This window comes from Littorina saxatilis, linkage group LG12, assembly GCF_037325665.1.
Source record: "Littorina saxatilis isolate snail1 linkage group LG12, US_GU_Lsax_2.0, whole genome shotgun sequence".
Lineage (NCBI taxonomy): Eukaryota > Metazoa > Mollusca > Gastropoda > Littorinimorpha > Littorinidae > Littorina > Littorina saxatilis.
Genome location: NC_090256.1, coordinates 17,189,521 through 17,210,718, shown reverse-complemented (window position 1 = coordinate 17,210,718; position 21,198 = coordinate 17,189,521). Strand labels below are relative to the sequence as shown.

The 21,198-nt window shown below is 40.0% G+C and overlaps 1 protein-coding gene and 1 long non-coding RNA gene across 4 annotated transcripts in view; both read left to right on the top strand.

Moving 5' to 3' along the window:
• Positions 1-18,385, top strand: part of LOC138981392 (complexin-like) — a 234,657-nt gene extending 216,272 nt beyond the window's left edge. For all 3 annotated transcript variants that reach the window (XM_070354305.1, XM_070354304.1, XM_070354306.1), the window contains 2 exons: positions 6,206-6,335; positions 12,720-18,385. In XM_070354305.1, the coding sequence (XP_070210406.1) occupies positions 6,206-6,309 (104 nt within the window). In that variant the 3' untranslated portion in view covers positions 6,310-6,335; positions 12,720-18,385. The remainder of the gene's footprint in view (positions 1-6,205; positions 6,336-12,719) is intronic.
• Positions 1-21,198, top strand: part of LOC138981393 (uncharacterized) — a 92,342-nt gene that overhangs the window by 66,389 nt on the left and 4,755 nt on the right. The gene's annotated exons all lie outside the window — the stretch shown is intronic.

The following is a 21,198-nucleotide window of genomic DNA, read 5'->3' as shown; positions in this document are numbered from 1 at the left end:
ACATTGTTTTTGTGCTTCATATGTTTCTTCTTCTTCTTCTTCTTCTTCAGCGTTCGACGGGATATGTTTCAATTTATTGCATTTGTTTCAAAGAAAAAGATTTTTTTTTCTCCTGAGTTTCGTATTTTATTTGTGTTTGGTTTATAATGGTACTGTGTGACTTTATTGTTTTGTTTTGAGTTGTATACCGAAGATTTTGAATGACAATAATGTTCTTTGTTCTCTTGCATGTTGCACGTTAATACTGCTTGATGGTCAGTGTATGTTAGAAACGCACAGAGTGCAATTGTTTTATTTTGTTACTAACTACAACAATCACATTACTCAGTCTAGGTAACATGTTATATATTTAGCTCGTAGTGTTCTGGTCGTTTCAAGTTCTGTACTACGTTAGTGTTGTGATTTGTGTTAGAGTGGAGAATGAACACACACACATACACACACACACACACACACACACACACACACACACACACACACACACACACACACACACACACACACACACACACACACACACATGTATACATGCATACATACATACACACACACACACACACACACATTCACATCCCACAAACACATTCACACACACACACACACACACACACACACACACACACACACACACACACACACACACATCCCACAAACACATTCACACACACACACACACACACACACACACACACACACACACACACACACACACACACACGCACGCACGCACGCACGCGCGCGCGCGTTTCTATAGATCATTCCTGCTAGGATACAATTTTGTGAACAGCAATCGAAATAATTTGTGTCATAGTCATTATCCATATCATCGACTTGAGTGATTTCTGTAAGTCTCAACTTTAAAAAAAAGTAAAAGATGTAAATCGACTTTGTAAAAGATTAAAAGGTCTGAATCAACTGGGTAAAAAGGTCTCAGTCGACGGTGTAAACTGGTAGAAGGTCTAAATGCACGTTTAAGAAGAGGGAGATGGCCTGAATCCACTGGGTGAAAAGGTCTTAATCCACATTGTAGCATGGTTAGAATGTCCAAATCCACGCTGGATAAACTGGATGTAAATGTAAATCCACGTTGTAAAATGTTAGAATTAGAATGTTTTAATTCCCAAAGAGGGAGAACGTCTGAATACCCTGTATGAAAAGATCTAAATTCACATTTTAGAATGCTTAGCGGGTCAAAATTCACATTGTAGAGTGCTTAGAAGGTCTAAATTCACGTTGCAGAAGAGAGAGAGAAGGTCTGAATCCACTGGATGAAAAGGTCTTAATCGTCGTAGATTGGTTAGAAGGTCTAAATTCATGAAGAGGACAAACGTCTGAATCCACCGGCTGAAAAGGTCCCTATATATCCACGATGTAGAATAGGACGGGGTGTCTGAACACACTTTCTTGAAGGGAGAACAAGTCTAAATCCACCTTGTAGAAAAGAGGAAAAAGGTAAAAATCTATAAGAATGAAATTGTCTGAATCTATGTTGAAGAAGAAATAGTGTCAAAAAGTCTTAATCCACTGGGTGAAGAGGTTTAAATCCACGTTTGCCTGTTTTGTTTGTGTACGCTCTGATTCTAAGAACGCAGAAAAAGTCATGAAGTTCAAAGGCCATAACACAAATGTGCAAGAATCTGACATTAATAGAATAGTGATAGTGTTTTGGGGAAAGTAACATTACTTTAAATGGAAAATATTACTTAAGGAGAAGGAGGGATATATATTCGTGTTGCATACCAAAAACACTTCTTAAATCAGGCGTCTTTTGGTCTAAGCAGAAGCAAGTGAGTAAAATATCGAAACATATTTAGGAGTTCTGGACAATGTTTTTGTAATCTTAAAAGCACGTCTTTTTGTTTTTTAACATACATTTTCTTATTGCTTATTGGTGTGGGTTTTTTCTCTCTTTCGTATTTCTACTTTATTTTTTTCCTCATGTACACATATCAAAATCGTTCGCTTGTGTTCCTTCAAGATTTGGTCGTTTGATCCCGGAAAATGTGTTCGCTCCCCCTGCATGACAAAGTATCATTCTACCTCCTAATACAACATGATTCGCAATGATCACGATGCAGAATGGTTCGAGATCTCTGCTGGTTTTCTCAATTCTAAGTATTATTTGCGAAGTGTATATATATATAAATCGATGTGTTCATAGCAAAACATTCTTGACGGACATCTGTGTTACTGTGAGCTTTGTGCGTACGTTGCTCAAACATTTTCGTTGAACTGTCTTAATTGTAAGAAAAAAACAGTCGCTATTTCTTGACATTAATACTCGTGTCTTGTATTATATTACAGTGCTGGTTATTTAAGGCCATGTCATTTGTATGATTAGTTTGAATAACATATGTTTTGTTGTAGAAACGTAGAGAAATGTTTCTGTTTGTGAGAGACATTGTTCGTGATATTATTATTGCAATAGTTTTTGTTTAGTTTTGATTATATCTATATTTTTTTTTTTACGTTGACTTGTATTACATAGTAAACAGATTATGCAGTCTGTAATAAAGTTGGACGTTAATGCGATGTTGTGTTTTTAGGCTTTCTGTGCGTAGTTGTCTGTGTCACCATTATCTTGTATTAGATTAGAATATATAAACTAACTCTCTCTCTCTCTCTCTCTCTCTCTCTCTCTCTCTCTCTCTCTCTCTCTCTCTCTCTCTCTCTCTCTCTCTCTCTCTCTCTCTCTCTCTCTCTCTCTCTCTCTCACGCACACACTAACACGTGAAAACACTCGCACACACGCACGAACACATACACGCACGCACTTGTATATTTTTGTATGTGTGTGTTTGCGCGCGTGTATGTATGTGTGTGATGTGTATGTGCGGTTGTGCCGTGTGTGTGTGTGTGTGTGTGTGTGTGTGTGTGTGTGTGTGTGTGTGTGTTTCAAAGTGGAAACGATACCTAGTTCTATCAAACTAATCTGTTTCGATCACCCAATGTTAACTCGTTTCCTAGTAGGTACACAGGCTCACCGAGTTAAATAATGCACTCGTCTGAATTTGAATTATCTTTGAATAGATCGACCATGTGTTCTTTCTTTTGTGGTCTCTGACGTGAGATTGGTCATGTGCAGGGGTGGGACTTTTCCGCGGACATAACTTACGAATTCCGCTGGAGTAATCTATTTTTCCGCGTCCTATTTCATCACAGTATCTATAACTTGTTGACTGAATGATATGGAGAGAAGTGAAGATGGAACAGAACACTGGAGGCTTGAGAGTTAAATTGTGCTGACTGAAAACTCCTGATAACTAATAGTCATTTTGAGCTTCAATGCATTGGATTTTGCTATTGCCAGTATTGGAGTAAGTGTGCACCATTACAATGTTACCATTAATTGTTGTGTGAAAGTGTGTTTTTTGTTTGTTTGGGTGTGGGTGGGTTGTTTTTTTTTTTTGGGGGGGGGGGGGGAGTGAGGAGAATGTTTTTTTTTACCTGATCCAAACGAGTTGAATTTTAGTCTCAGAATGCACCAGATTGCACAGATTTTAATGTACCATTTAAACAAATTTCGGGGGAGCATGCCCCCGAACCCCCCTAGAAAAAAAGGATTTCCTATTTTTTTCATCACAAGAGAGTCCCACCCCTAATATGGTCAGTGTCAGTTGTTTTGTGATAAAGTTGAATGTTGTCCGCTCTGGTCAACACCAATAACGTCCTTTTTGATGAGGGACATGGTCTTTTTGTTCTGAAGGGGTGAGACTGCGTGGAAAGAAAACTTACAGCGCTTTTTACATTTAGTCAAGTTTTGACTAAATGTTTTAACGTAGAGGGGGGAATCGAGACGAGGGTTGTGGTGTATGTGTGTGTGTGTGGGTGTGTGTCTGTCTGTCTGTCTGTCTGTCTGTCTGTCTGTGTGTGTGTGTGTGTGTGTGTGTAGAGCGATTCGGACCAAACTACTGGACCGATCTTTATCAAATTTGACATGAGAGTTCCTGGGAATGATATCCCCGGATGTTTTTTTCTTTTTTTCGATAAATACCTTTGATGACGTCATATCCGGCTTTTTGTAAAAGTTGAGGCGGCACTGTCACACCCTCATTTTTCAATCAAATTGATTGAAATTTTGGCCCAGCAATCTTCGACGAAGGCCGGACTTCGGTATTGCATTTCAGCTTGGTGGCTTAAAAATTAATTAATGACTTTGGTCATTAAAAATCTGAAAATTGTAAAAAACTAAATTGTTTTTAAAACGATCCAAATTTACGTTTATCTTATTCTTCATCATTTTTTGATTCCAAAAACATATAAATATGTTATATTCGGATTAAAAACAAGCTCTGAAAATTAAAAATATAAAAATTATGATTAAAATAAAATGTCCGAAATCGATTTAAAAACAATTTCATCTTATTCCTTGTGGGTTCCTGATTCCAAAAACATATAGACGTGATATGTGTGGATTAAAAACACGCTCAGAAAGTTAAAAAGAATAGAGATAAAGAAAAGCGTGCTATCCTTCTCAGCGCAACTACTACCCCGCTCTTCTTGTCAATGTCACTGCCTGTGCATAGAGCGGTGGACTGACGATGCTACGAGTATACGCTCTTGCTGTAAAAATGCAGTGAGTTCAGTTTCATTCTGTTAGTTCGACAGCAGAGCTTGACTAAATGTTGTAATTTCGCCTTACGCGACTTGTTATATCATGACGTCGGACGAACAGCTAACGCGCACAGGGTAGTAGAGCCTCTGACGTCATGACATGCAAAGCGCTGTTAGTTAGCTTTCACGAGTCTGCGTGTTCTTGGTTCATGTTGTGTTCTTTGCAGCACTGTATGTCTGACCTTTTCTCTCTTTGCTGATGCCCTTGCCTTTCACAGATAAACAGTTTTCTCTTCGTCCCTATTTTTTTAAATAATAAAATTTAGTGTTCTGAAAGTTAAAAGTTGTATCATTCTCTTCTTGTTGATGCCCTTGCCTTTCACAGTACAGATAAACAGTTTTCTCTTCGCCTGTATTTGTTTTAATGTAAAATGTAGTGTTCTAAAAGTTAAAAGCTTTGACATTCACTTTATGTTTTTTACATCACAATCACGCACAATGTGACAGTTGTGTAGGACATATTTGCAACAACCATTATCTCTTGTTTGCCAAGTCGATAATTAAATAAATGAAAATTATTGAAACATTTATGATTTGTAAGAAGTGTTTGTCAGATTTGATGAATAAAGTGTCTTTCGGAACGCAAGTATTTTTTGACAATACCCTCCGTCAAAACACTCAGTGTATGTATGCCTAAAGTTAACAGTTCAGCCCAGACCCAAATAAGATTGCATGCTTCCAAATACCACCAACGCTTTATTTGTACCGCCAAATTGCGTTCTTCCTAAGACCCAAGTTTTCCCTCAAAACCAATCTCGTAAGAATCCCTGGTTGTCTGCATTCCCTAGGCTTTAAATCCCGACCAACGCTTACAAAACTAAAAGGGCAAATTCTTGTCCACCGTTATACATGTTTTTGTCTTGCGTCTCACGTTTTGTGTCTTTGTGACTATGGTTTTGCTGAAAGTAACGAATATCTTCTTTTCCTTTTCCTCTGCTCATGATTCTATTTAACCTATTGATTGAAAATGTGAGGGCCATGTCTCTGTGGTTGATCGTGAAAAAAAGTTGTTTCGAGGAAACTGTTTCTGAAAATGGTCATCATTCTTTGTTTTTAATTGTAAATTGCATTTAATTGTAACAGTAATGGAACGTGAAAATTATATCCTGACCAGGTTTTAACAAAAAGTAGTAAAGCTTTCATAAGCTAACATTTTATCCTCTCTTACTGAAGGCAAATTAAGTTCTAAGACGGCTTTTTTTCTGTGATCGTAATGTGTATTTTTTGCATTCACGTAACGCCGGTCATGCTTTTGTAAGCAAACAGTTATAACTAGGGCATATGAAATGTTCGGTCAAATGCACATAACGATGCTTATGCAAAGCATGACTGCTGCTGGCAACAGAACACAATAATAACTTCTTTTTTTAATTTTAAAAGCAAAAAGAAGAACAGACAGCTTTGATCATGCACGAAAGCATTATCCGAGACGACCATTGCTTAACTTGTCCTGACAGGGTTCTCAATCATGGTGTCCAGAGGCTTGGCCCAAGCTTTCCTCTCTTTTTTGTCTCTCTGCTTCATGCTCTTCTGACCGAGTGTGGGCTTTGATCATCATGTGCGTGTCTTTGTTGTTTCTCCTGTGTTCCAGAGTTTCCCACAAACTTAAGTGAGCTTTCCTCAAAAGTGAGCGATCTGCCCTCAAAGTTCGCAGCAGGGGTAGGGGAGGTAACGCAGAAGTGTGTCTTGCAGTGATTGAGCGAGGCGCTGTTAGGCGTTATGTAAGTCATTTGATTGTCTCCCTTTCTGTGTGATCTTGTTTAGACCTAGAGTGGTTTTGTCTGTTTAGTTTGTTTGTCTTCCATACCTTTTTCTGTGACGTCTTTACTAATAGCCTGAGCATGAGCAGTGTGGGTGTGATGTGACTTCTTCCGTGCTCCCATTATGTGTGTGTGTGTGGCATGCTGTTTTAACTTAAATGTAAACAGCGTGAATGATATATCTGTTTGTTGATTTTTAAAACCCTGGATATGAAATGCTAAACGTTTGCAGAAGCTAAGTTGACATTGAGATGAATTGAAATGGAGTTTTTAAAAAATTTAAGATGTGATGTGTTCACGTTATTACATCTTTTCGTGTAAGCTATGAGCGAGAATTGTCCTAAATGTTCTTCTTCTTTTTTTTCTTTCTTCTTTTTCTTTTTTTTACATAGTATGGTCATAAATTGTACTAGCAGGGTCTATTCAGGTTTATAGAAAATGCTACAAGTTTTGCAAAATTGAAGTTATAACCGTAAATATTCCTACAAAGATTAGTTACGATGTGTGCAATAGTGCCTGTTGATGGTAGCGAGAGTAGCCGAAGTATTTGTTGTGGTATCAATGGTAGCATTATGATATAGTTGTACAGTGGTACCTGCCATGAAAGGACAGCCTTGGGACCAGCTAAAGGTGCCCCTACATTGCAGGTGGCCTGTCATGACAAGTATATCTTGGTAAAGATAATAGACAAAGGGCCTCGAGAAAGTGTTCTTTCACGGGAGGTGTCCACTCTTTCGAGGGGCCTCACATCACAGGTACCACTGTCGTGTAATCACGACTCGAGCACTTTTCTATAGTAACGGTAAGCACATGCAAGATCTAGTAAGCACCGATATATGTCACATTCAGCTGTGTATACCACACACACACACACACACACACACACACGCACGCACACACACGCACACACACAACAAAAACACAAAACACAACAAAAACACACACGCACGGACGCACGCACGCACACACACACACGTACGCACGCACGCACATACACACAACACACACACACACACACACACACACACACACACACACTGTTTTATATGGGCTGCACTTCCCTTTATGTCAAAACTGAACAAAACCAAAACCAAAATGCAAATAAAGATATCCCCGTTACTCGAAAATAAGAGACAAGAGAAGAGAATACGAAATTTGCATTATTCAAACAAAACCCACACCGTAAACACTAAAATTCAGGACGTGATTACGGAATACTGTTTTTAAAGACTCTACATTGAGCTGGTGATGCCTTTTAGGTACGTAAATATGAAAATGTAAAAACCTACGGTGTGTGTTTATTGATTTTGAGATAATCTGATGGACACGTGGGGGGATTCGGGGGCTGTGATTGGATGGTCTCACACATCCCTTTTCCGATCATCAAAGCATAACGCTACGAAAGTTGGCCATTTTTGCCGATATCCAAACGATATCGGCAATAACAAAGACGCATGGTTCCGGTTTCTTCCACGTGTATAAAGTACACGCATACCTCGCCAGGCTTGTGTCTGTGACTAGTCGACAGACGGTGCCATTTGCTTTGTGTGTGTTTTTGTTGTTGCTAACTGTACATGACATACATTACGTGTAAAATCCAGTTCTTTAACTGGCAGCAAACCTTGCAAATTTCCAGAAGCTGCAATCTGAAGCGACCTATCTCTGATTTTTGCAGACGATCTCTCCAATCACCAATGTTTAACACAAAATCAGCAAACTCTCCTGTCACATAGAACGTCCATTGTGTAGTGCAATGTTGAAATGAAGTTACCGGTCTGAAACATTTCGTCGTTTCTTCTGAGACAATCCTTGTTCTCTTATCATCTACAGATTTACCGCAGTCTTCACCACGCGAATTCCCAACAGAAGTCAGACTTTCGAACATACAATCTACGTAGGCAAGCATGATACGTCATAACGTCATATGATTCCTAAGATATTGACGTAATGCTAAGCATCCGGTTATCTTGAGTTTTCTCCGTAATACATGTCCGTGGGTTTTTCAATGTTCGGTTATTTCCGTGGCTTCATGCAGAAAGGGAACCGTCGTCTGCAATCAATGACATGGACCATTCTGGTCCTTGTTGCTGACAAAAACATGATTTTAACACAGAATTTAATGTCAGAATAGCTATATAAACGCTATTGTGTTTTCATCGTAGCAATAGGGTCCGATATTTAGCACGCCGTGGATCGTGTAACTCTGCATTTGCGCCACCGCAACTTTTTATCGCTTCACGCCGACGAAGAGGCAAGCTGCAAGGTAGGTCTCTCACAGAAAATGAAAATTTGTAGGATTTTCAGGCGTCATCTAGATTCTTCATTAGTACATTTTAAAGAAGTATATACTCAAGGTCTAAGGTACGTGCTTTTTTAGTCGAAATGTCAGGTTTCGGCAGTTCAGAAGTCCGATTTCTGCTGGAATTGTAGCTGAAATTGCACGATTTGTCCCTTCCTTCGTAACTTCAACGAAACAGCACTAGTTGATGCATTCCCGTGATGATATCCTGTGAGCTAAACATGTCCTTTGTATTCTTGATGAATGCTGTTGCACAATTTTGTCTTTGGGTGACGCACGCGGCAAAAGAAAACACAAACAATTAGACTTCATGTTATACGCCACCGATGCTTGGTGTAATTCGCCACCGCAATTTCACGTCTTGGATGTTATTCGCCACCGCAACTTTCTAATGAATTGCATAATATGTTGAAGAGTTCAGTGATTCTGTCACTTCCAATTGAAAATATTGATTTGGAGTTGTTCAGTTCAGTGTATAGTTCAGCTTTTGTAGAACCCGGTTTTGAGACGCACCTGGCGGCGTTTCACTCCCACATTCTTCGTCATTCTTCTTTCCCGAAAAACGTCACGTCTGTCAGAGGCGTTCTTTTCTCTTCCAGCGTCAAACTGATGAGTTTTTGTGTTGTCGCTGGTAACAGGAATGACTGAATATTAGAATTATTTCACACACATAAACACCAACGAAGCTTAAGAATTTTAGAATTATGTGGTATTTGGCCCCACAATGTTTTTAACAGGAGCGTTCCAGGCCCAGTTTCAGACTCAAGTGACCGCAAATCAAACAGGAAGAGGTAGGTTCCATATTGTCAAGCTTAGTGATTTCAGCCACTGAGTGTTTATTGCTAGAATGGCAAGAATCGCTGCGCTCTTCAATCACATATGCTTATACAATAACTTTTCTGACGGGATACGAGTGGTTTGGTTGCAGATGGATTTGGAACAGTCCGGGAAGAAGAAGAAGAAGAAGAAGAAGAAGAAATACTACAGTTTGATTTGTCAACTCATGGTGCCTTTAAATCCTTTGCATAGGCAAGATCACGCCACGCCCCTGAGTTTAAAACTTGCAGCACTAAAGTTAAAATGCTCCTATCAATTGCTGTCAGTTTTGTGACAAAAATAAAGGTTTAAATGCCTCCACGATGTTGATGCGTTTGAAAATAACAATTCGCGTAGTGCGGTGACGAATAACAAAAAATGCGGTGGCGAGTTACATCTAACATTGAATTGATGCGGTGGCGAATTACAGAGAGTTGTTGACACTCTGTTTTTATCTGCTTCTTGCAAAGTATATATGGAACTATATACAGAGAAACTACACGTGGAGATTCAAAAAACATTAAAGTTATCAGTGAACATGTCCAAGAATAACCAGTAATCTCCGTTTTGTTGCATTTGACGCAGAAACTGATAATATGCCCAAAACATGGGGAAACGAGAAGAAAAACAGATCGTCACGATCACCAGGGCCATCAAAGCATAAAAAAATATATACAGAAATATAGCTAAGGATATAAGTATGTGAAATGCAACACTTGAGAACATGCTGAGTGCCTAGCATTCTAACAATTTAATTTATCATTCGAGAGACCTACCTCGCAGCTTGCCTCTTCGTCGGCGTGAAGCGATAAAAAGTTGCGGTGGCGCAAATGCAGAGTTACACGATCCACGGCGTGTTTAGACTCGAACAAGTATAATGCGACTCGTCTTCGACTCGTCGGCATTATACTTGTCTCGTCTAAATATCGGGCCCTATTGCTACGCTGAAAACACAATAGCTGTTAATGTCGGATGGACTACGCATTTGTGGGTATCAAAATCACACAAAGCAATCTGTAGAGAATCAAGGAGCTGCATGCTGGATGGCACTTAAAAATGTTTTTATTTACAAATATATTAACAAACAAACACATTTTAATCTTAAAGTACGTATCCAGACTGTGAAGTAGAGGCATGAATCGGTGAGCAAACAGCAGCAGCAGCAGCAGCCGAGTAGCATCGCCCGCAACCACAACCACCACCTCAAAAGTCAGTGGATAAACCGGTGTACCTTCTCCCGTCTGTTCTCGCTCTATTTCAAATTCAAATAACAATATAAAGTCACCGGAGCCAGCTTAAGGCTGCATGTTGCAAAAAAACAAGTTGAAACGGAAACTCGCAGCCCACTTGTCTGGAGAAAACAGACTTATGCAACAGTTTGTTTTCCTGTCGCAACAACCGTCACCCCTCCCAGGATTTTTGTTGGCAAAGAAGGGAACGGACAGAGGCAATTTTCTGCCCTACAGACAAAATACACTTCATGAATAAATGCAAGAGCAAAGTGCCTGAAAAGTTTTTGCTGCTAGTGTGGCAACAAGACATGTTTCAAACACAGACATTTGCATTATTTTATTAGGGCAGCATTTTTCTCCCAAAAAAACTTCAAAAAGCAAACTCCAGGGTGCTGTTTTTCGTTGCAGGCACACGGAGATGCGAGCATTGTGAAAATAGAATGCTCGCAGAAAGTAGTACTTTGTTGATGATTTTTCTATTTTCAAGTTAAAAACTGAAAATGTTCATCGAGTAAAATAAATCAATAAATGAACCTGCACAAAGAAGCACACACACACACACACACACACACACACACACACACACACACACACACACACACACACACACACACACACACACACACTCGCGTACCCCCCCATGCACACACACACACACACACACACACACACGTACCGACACGCACCCACACACCCTAGACTCGCACATACACGCATACAAACACACACACACACACACACACACACACACACACACACACACACACACACACACACACACACACACACACACACACACATTTTGTCACTGGATTTAGTGTCCATCGACTATTCGACATGAAGAAAAAATGGTATTCCTATACCTGCACAAAATTTATAAAAAAAACAACAACGTTGAATTGTTCATTTTCAAAGTAATGAAAATAACAAGTTTATGAAGAAGGAAACAAAGAGCCCGCATTTGGGAATCAAGCAGCTATTTCAGTACAGACTCGGACCGCACGACGGTGTACGAAGCACAACGGGACTTCTTGTTCAACCAACAAAACAACGACCGGAGGTGTACGCACCAAAAGCAGAAACAAAATAGAACACAAATCAAGATCGAAAACAGTTAATTTACAATACTGAATACGCAGTTTGCACTTTCTGTAGATTAAAAGGATTAATTATACAGTGCACACGTTGATCGAATGTAAAACACGGGTAGGAATATATCGCTTCTTGCATGTTGCATAGTTCAGAACGCTTGCTGTGGTCAGTATACCCAAGGATTTCATCTGACGCTTTATCCTGTAGAGTTTCTAGTGCTTCTTAGTACAGTGCATATGATACTGTTAGTGTCAATGTGTGTGTGTATGTACGTGTGTGCGCGTGGATACGTGTATTTTTTTTATGAGTGTGAGGGTTCAAACTTTGTTTTCTCATAAGATAAGATATAAGATTTCATTATAATTATTATCCTGTGAGGTTTACCTCATGAAAATTGGGGCTGCTTTCTCCGTGGGGAAAGCGAGCTGCCATAGACACGGCGCTACCCATTGTTTCATTTGCATATATATATGTGATCTCTAACTGCTTGATGCCTAAGTATATTCCAATGCAAACGTAAACATGTTATCATTACAACATTAGAACATGTGGTAACTTAGAGTAAATTACTGGCTTAGGGAAGACACTACGGATGAGCTTGGGGAGTAGGGTTGTGGGACCTCGTTATAAGAGTCCATAACTAGGCTTATTTACCTTCATTGAATACAACTGAATCACAATATATATATATGTTACCCTATCGTGTTAAAACAAATTGCGAGTACTTATTTGGAGTAGGGGTGTGATCTTGTTATAAGAGTCCATAAATATGCATATTTACCTTCATTGAATACAACGGAATCACAAGCTAAATACACACATGCTACACTATCGTGTTGAGAAAATTATCAGCGATTAATTACATTCTCGTCATGGTCATGTTTCTCTGTTTTTCTTTCTTTTCAGGTACGGCTAGTCAGGCGTATAGTCTTAACATCTTGTGGTGTGAGCTGTCTTTGATACAAATCTATCGTATCCAATCAAAATTTGCCTACTCTTCTAGATCGAAAGGTGTAGCATTTTAACTGTTAATCATCGTGTAGTTTTTATTTCTGTTGGCGATTGAATCGACTTGAGCATGTAACTCTGAAAGGTTCGGTAGATATTTAGTGGTACGTACGTTCCTTGGTTTTATACACCACAGGTATATGCAGTACATACCTTTTCGTGGATTAATTTGCATAATGATTTGAATGTCTTTGCATATTAGTATTGCGTAAAGGTAATTGACTGCCTCGTTGAAGGAATTAGACAAAATAGATTAGTTCTGCATGTGCAGTGAACGAATAAGATCCTGAACCAGAACCGGTATCTTTGTATTCAAAGATGAGGAAGAAATAAATTTAATCAGATTTAACAATAACTATAACAATTACAACACTTTATTGTCCAAAACATATTCCATTAGAATGGCAATTTGTCTTTGACACCCCCAGCCTGCCTGTAAAGTATTCAACGTAAACATTTAATGAGAATAGATACATTTACACAACCATAGTTTATTCAACCATTAGTATTTGGCAAGCTGAGGAAGTGTACCACTCAAAAAAAAAGGTTTTTAAACTTTGTCGATATTTAAACCGGCATGAAAGGAGAAGGCAGTCGCAAAATATTATTTTAGACAATTGGTTTCACACAGTTTGCTTCCAAACCGCATGCATCCGACGTATCTGGGTATGTGCCGGAGCGAGTTTTCCGTAGCTCTTGACTTGAAATACTCTTTCTTAATTTGACATTGCAATATCTCGTACACGCCGTGTGTTTATGTGTGCGTGCGGTGCGTGCGGTGTGAGAGAGAGTGTGTGTGTGTGTGTGTGTGTGTGTGTGTGTGTGTGTGTGTGTGTGTGTGTGTGTGTGTGTGAGTGTCTGTGTGTGTGTGTTTGTCTGTGTCCGTGTCTATGTGTGTCTATGTATCTGTGTGTGGGCCTGTGATTGTGTGTGTCTGTTAAAGATTCGATATGTAAGTTATTTAATAAAACTTAATGAGTAATGCCCGACCTTTATAATAACAAACCTCAAAGCTGAATCAACACGAGAATTTTGCTTGTGAGATTCACAGAACATACAAGTTTCGTTAAATTAACATACTTTTCTTGAACTTTAACAAGTTAGAACTGAGCAAATGACGAGAGGTTGTTCCTTTTGGAAATGAACATTTGGGAAATAATCCAGTTATTTTCACTGTACAGGGTCGCAACAATTTTTACTTTTTTTATAAAGCACCAGAGTGTTTACCAAAACTCCCTCAACAGCATCTCAGTGAGAAGACTTATTTTACATTAAAGGTACTGAACTTGTCAAATCCAGGTGCACGGAGCCCCTGGGGCTTTTAGTCATACCTCAGGCAGCTATCCGTTAGAAGAACTACCAAGTTTCATTGACTTGCACCCAAAAATTCAAGAACTGCGATTTTTTTACGAATTAATTTCGTACTCGGACCCGGCTGGTCTTGACCTATTTTTGGATCTAAATTTAGATCAGGTAGATCACCACATCATGCACAAAAAGACACGTCACTAAGCAAACTGTGTCAGACGTCATCATGAGTTTGTGTAAAACAAAATGGAGGCCGGAATCACTCAGTTGAATCGAACTCCGACCAAACACCACGTAATAACTAGGTTAATTTATGCACTCGCGTGAACAAGAAACTGTCGAGCTTCACAGATGTCGTCGTTGGGTAGTTTTGGGTTTGTTTTACTACCATAGGAGGATTTTTGAACTGTAAATGCACTCAGCTGCAACAAAAACGCAAAACGAAGGCTGTGAACTGCACTGTGCCTTTAAGGTGGGTTGTTTTATGTTGATATTGTACACACTTTTAAGTTCCAGCTTTACCGTAATTCACGACATATACAAATATGTCATAAAACAACGCAAAGTGGCCCCATACAGAATATAGATTTCCTAAGAAGAAACATCTGAATTTCGGCTTTTTTTTCATTCTAATTTTTCACAAACTGTATTTACAGTTGGTAAACTACTAAAAGCGTTGAGAAAAATACAAAACTTCTGTTTATCATTTACACTGTGCTCCCAATACCTTTTCGGCAGTCCAGGAAATGGGTAACTACTCGGCAAAAGAGCTAAATCAAATAAATAAACCGATAGAAAGAAAAACAAGAACACTGTTGATGTTTTTTGTCGACACTTTTCTGTTCGCCATTTGTCGCCGAATAAAGCAATAAACGCAGGGTATACAATTTAACTCAAAATCAGAGCAGGGTATTTATTTATTTTATTATACTGCTGGTTTTTTTTAGGATTTTTTTTTATATTTGAGACCGCAAGATTGATCTCCATGTTCACAATGATTTTTTTTTTTGAGAAAGAAGAACGAGAAAAGAGTACAGCAGAGGAGGAAAACTGACGATGAGCTCCGACACCATGTGATCTGCGCTGCTCTTATTCCATTGTCTTTATTTTGTGGATATGCAGGACCTTTTGTATCTAATAGCACTGTTCTTTCGGTTCGACGGAATGACTTATTCGGTTCAGTCTCACAAATCGAGGGAGGCCTCACGTCGAAGTGATCAAGTAAACAAAGGGAGGTAAGTGCTGAAATCATAAGGCAACATCGAGAAAGAGTCTTGGTTGAATTTTCGACCAAACAAACAAAGGGAGGTTAGTGCTGAAATCATAAGGCGACAACGAGTAAGAGTCGCAGTGGTGGAATTTGTGATCAAGCAAACACTGAAAGGGAAATAACCGCTCCTAAATACAAAGCATAAATGAGGAAAAGTTGTACGAAATCAGTCTGTTGGCATGTTTGCTGAAACAGGAGGCGTGAATGAAAAAGCAGTTCTTAGCCACTTCTTCCTTTTTCATTCGTTCACTGTTGCAAACATGGAAGCGATTAATAATGCATATAACATACTTCACTCCGCCTTCCTCAATTTGTGAGACTGATTTAAGATTTTCCTGCTGGAAAAACAGTTCGTGAAATGTTTGCGTTGACGTTTGTTTTAGGGCAGAAATGTTTTACGGATATATAACAGGGGCCTCCATTACTTTGTGTGTATTGACGTTACGTTTTATACACTTTGTTAATTAACATTCCGATGAATTATTTTGACCGATTGTTTTACTGAAAGGTTCTCAATCAAAAAACGATATTATGTGCGTGTTTACACACTTCTTACACCAGACAAATGTGATAACGCCTGTTTTGAATTTGTTTTACTTTTTATATCTCGTGAAGATGTCCATTTTCTTCAGCTTTTAAATCCCAGCAACAACAACAAAATAAAAACCCAAAAATACCTTTAACCTTTGCAGAAAGCACCTTTTTTTGCACTTCCTTAGCAAAAACACCAGCTTTTTTTCTCCAAAGAAAGCGGTGTTCCCTTCCTCTGTGTTTTAACTTATACAAGATTTGAAAACAAATCTGGATGATCTATGCAGTTTTAGCACGTTTTTTAATGCTCATGATGATAGTTGTACTCTCTTCCACTTTGTATTTGCGGCAACATGTGCACGCTTTTTACACATTTAACGTCAATCCCGGGTTTGCTATGCGCGCTTAAAAGGCATAAAATCAACAATTTGTGCATACAAAAAACACACGCATGCCTTCCTTCTCACAGTTACAAATCCTTTTCCTCGTACGTAATCCTTACTCTTCTTATTTGTAAACTCTCCTGAATTCCCGACAAGAAACTAACTACACGGAACGTGAATTCTGAAGCACGTGCGATAGTGACTTCTCTGCGATGATGTCCATAGATTAAAAATAGCTTTTCGCGTCGTTCGTGAGTGCTATTATTATCCTCAGAACAGTTTGCTGTCGATGCAGGTAGACTCGTCAACGTGTAATTCCTAGGCCACTGTGGCTTTCTTTTGCCAGATGCGTGCGTTGTGTTATTTCCATTAATTGCTGTAGCGGAGCCTGGGTGTGACGGCTGACACAGCTGTTACTAATATGTTGGCTGAACGTCAGGGATGATGTGTGAGATTTTCTTCCCGGACATTCTGTCATTTTCTCCTCTTCCAAACACACACCCTTAACCCCCCCCCCCCCCCCAACACACACACCCCATCTCCCATTCCCCTCACTAGCCTTTCTCCCCTCCCCCTAAATTCGCAACTCAATCACTTCCTGAATGAAAAATTGCAGCTTCTTCAACTCTGTAATTCCAAAATTCCATTGAACGTAACTGTAACCCAATTTAATTTGAATTCTCTGACGGCTTAATCTGAAAGGGATTTAAAGCATGTTGCTGTGACCTGCGCGATCGTTATTTGCTTGTTTTATGGAAAATGTTCGGTGAGACATGTGATGGTGTTGTCGTTTCTTATGCCGTTGACTTTGCTGGCACTGTGATGTTATTGTTATGTGTTTTAACACGACGATTTTGTGCGTGTGTCACGTGCTGTTCACGTGCAGTTTTGACCGTTTTCACTCATTGTTCACTCTTGGACAAACAACGAAAGGATTGCAGTAGTGTTGCTTTCGTGTGAATGGCACCAAATATTCAAACCACTAGTACTAATATTTTAAGCACATGCATGCCAATTGGTTATCAACAACAAAAAGATAGCTTGAAGTTAAACAAATACGAAGAAAAAGACAGGTAAATAGACAGACGACCGAAATGACAGAAAGAAAGACAGACAAAACACCAGTGCTCCCCACAGACGCTTTACCTGGAGGAGTCCCGGGACACCCAGTGTTAATGTATAGGGGGTCCTTGAGAGGGCCCGAAGACCAGGAGGCTCCTATTCTTACTTTGGGAATTAAGGCACATCCCTCGCCGACACTGACATGATCGTTGGAGCGCTCATTTCAATGTAATGCCGACTTTAGAAAGTTCTCTGAGCCTTTCACAAAACATCAGGATCATATCGATTAGGTTAACTCCGTTCATTTTGCGTCGGTTTAGATCTTGCAGAAACATTTCTGAACACAGTAACGACAGTACACATGAGTAAACTAAAGGAGATATTGCGCGTCGCAGGACCCCCTTCATGAATATCTCGTACATTTTTCCCCGACTTCTACGTAGTGCGTATAGGACGCAGGGACACGCAGCCGTTTGGGGACCCATAACACACACGCGGAAACTGAATAATTCCCTGCAAACGTAGATAGGAATACTAATTTACATGTCCATGATTCCCCCTGTAAACCATCACGAACGCTTGAGGTTAGTCGGTGTGATTATATCGAAGCTAGTGTATACATGCATAACATACACATTTGTAAAAGCCGATCGTCTAATCAATCCAGGAGTGTTGATTCTTCGTGCGGAAGGCCGAAGGATTTGGCACAATCTGTTCTGTTGCCTAAATGTCAAGCACGGCGAAGTCGGGAAAAACTCTGAGAGCGTCAACATGAATGCCATCAACATGAATGCCATCAACATGAATGCCATGCTCTTGCAATCCTTTCATGTCATGACATTAATGATTATGATCTGATTATTTGTTACACTTTTTTTCAGAAATGAGTTGTCAGTAGTCTTCAAATTTGAGTCCGTAGAATTAGAAGTTCTTGTGATTCTGAGATCAGTATTCATTCCTGTTTTTGTAGCATGAAATGTTGTACTGTGCAATAAACAGAAAAGTGAAAATATGCGTTTTGAGTTCTTCTGAATCCGTATTTGGTGTATTTAGTGCGTGACAGATTCGCTTCCCTGCATTTTGGTTGGTGAACTGGCTGGTTGTTAAATAATATGGTTGATTGGTTGGTTGGTTGGTTGATAAGCTGATTGGTTTCCCACCTGGTAGTTCACAAGTGAGTGCCAGCGTGGGTTGATTTTTTTCAGGACTTTATATTTTCCCGCCTCTTTGTTCTGTGACTTAAAGGCACAGTAAGCCTCCCGTAAACCATCACAGAGCTCCCCGAGCGTCTAAATACAGTACAAGCATACTTCCATTTGAACGCTCACCGAACGGGAACATCCTGGCTGCTTTCTGTCGAGCGTGAGACATTTTCAAAGAATTTATTTTCGTAGACTTGTTCCGTTAACAACAACGGCGCCTCGTTTTTGCGCTAGACCTAACTTTTAAAATCTAAATAATAAATTGACAGCTTGTTACACAAACATTCTTTAATCATAAAAGAATTCGTTTTTCATCAAGACAAGATCAGAACAATTCGAAGTTGTGAAAGTTTAAAAAAAGAAAAGCCCGGAAGCAGGGTCACGCAAGGGTCGTAGCAGACGACGGCCGGTTTATCAGTGCAAATCGCCGTTCCTCTCAACAGTCAAAAGCCATCGCTAGAGTTCTTGTGAACCACAGCCGTTGTTTCGTGCATAAAAAAACCGTGCTATTGTAGATAAGCTCACGTCGAGTCGCATTCAAATGACTAACTATGACGACTGCATTGTGAAAAGGGAAAACTGGATCACACGGGTTCACGATGGCTCAGGGGTAAGATAAACCACGCAAAAATAAATTCTTTGAAAATTGTTCGCTCTTTACGGAGGGCACCTAGGATGTTCTCAATTGGTGAGTGTTTAAATGAAATGGTGTTTGTACTGTGTGTAAAAGCCTGACCGTATCTGTGATGGTTTACGGGAGGCTTACTCTGCCTTTAAATTTTAAATTATCGACATCTAAAACACACAACAATGCCGTCTCCCAAAGGCCAATTTGCTAAGCTTTCTTGACACTCACTCTGACTAAGATTTCCACTAAATACCCAAATCAAAATCGAGACAATATGCAGTCTGTAACTTCCCCCGGTATGATGTCACTACCACACGCTTACATCTGTGAATCTCTCTTTTAGTCCAAATGGAGTTGATCAATTCACGTTCACACACCCATCATGTAAGCATATTTTCAACTGAAGATAGGTAACCATCAGGAATGACCCGTGGATACTGCAACAACGACTACCGCCCACCTACTCCAGAACAACTCATTTCAAGAAGCTGCAAGACGTTTGATGGTAAGTGCTTCAAACTCCTGTCCCGGGAGGGCTGGTGATGGCCTCTGGAAGACCATCAGGTCACAACCACGAGATAACTGGTACAAGCAATGAAGTTGATCAGATATCAACAGGGCGCAGTCATGTTCTTGAACATTGTTTCCATGAAGGTTATTATGTTGTGTGTGTGTGTGTGTGTGTGTGTGTGTGTGTGTGTGTGTGTGTGTGTGTGTGTGTGTGCGTGTGTGTATGTATGTGTGTGTGTGAGTGTGTGTAAATGCAAACACATGTGATAGGGTGACCGACGCAGTCGTCCCCCTTGTCACAGGCAGTTGTTCTGCATTGACGGGGTTTTCGCGGCCCTGCCATTGCGTGAGCTATGCCAGTAGCTCGATGATTTTGGTACGTGGAGCTAAGAACGATGTATACTCTTTGTGTGGAGTGGCTGTTTGTGATGGGGTCTGGCTGTTTGTGATGGGGTCTGGCTGCTGCTGTCACCTTGTATGCTCTTGGTAACCTTTGCGTACCAATAGCAGTGTTGTATAGGGTTAATTTAATCATTTAATTTATCTGTAAAACCTTGATCCTATTTGACTAGCATCCAAAAGAGGTTCTTGTGCTTAGGGCACTCTTGTCACACACAGAATGTGAGAAACAAAGGGAGGTAAGCGCTGTGAATGCACACGGCATGCGCAATAGAGCAGATTGAAGTTATGAAGAACCAGGCTGGTATTGGAGAGAATCACAAGCATTGGAATGAACAAGCGACTTTCATCTTCTCAGGTGTCAGGAGATAAGTTCCTTATGACTCTCATCTGATCTATTGCACATGCTTACTCCCCTTTGTTTCTGAGATCTTGAATTAGCGCTCTGCCTCATTTGTTTCTAGCATGCAAAGAAGTTAAAGGATCCGCAGGATCCCAATTTTTTTTCACTTCAACAATGGCAAATGCTTGTGTGATGGGGTGGAGTGGAGAAGGGGTGCTCGCATTGAATAAAAAAACGCCAAGTCAGGGGTTGCAGTAACGTGACTTTTATTTTAAAGATACCAGAAGGCAGTGTAGTTCTTTCCTCAATATACAGCCGCACACAACTCATCGGAACTTGTAACACGGTCCCGGTCGAAAGTCACTTAGCTGATATAAACCCAGCTCAACTGAACACACACACAAAGTCTCTTTAAACAATCCTCAAATCACTCCTACGCCACAATACAGTAATAATGGCTCAAACTACACTCCTTGCATTGATTATTACAGAAACACAAACATCGTTCAGCTACAACTTGAACATCACAATCCAAGATACGCACACTGACACATCTTAACACTTCGAAATCACACCAGGTACTCACCTACCCCACGCTATCATTCTGACTCTCGCGCGCACCCGTTCAAACCCGTTAACGAATCAGAGACCAGCCTCCATACACACCTACAATTATCTACAACACACAAAAACCTGGCGGGAGACACAACTTGGGTCAGGGGAAGATAATAGACAGGGACT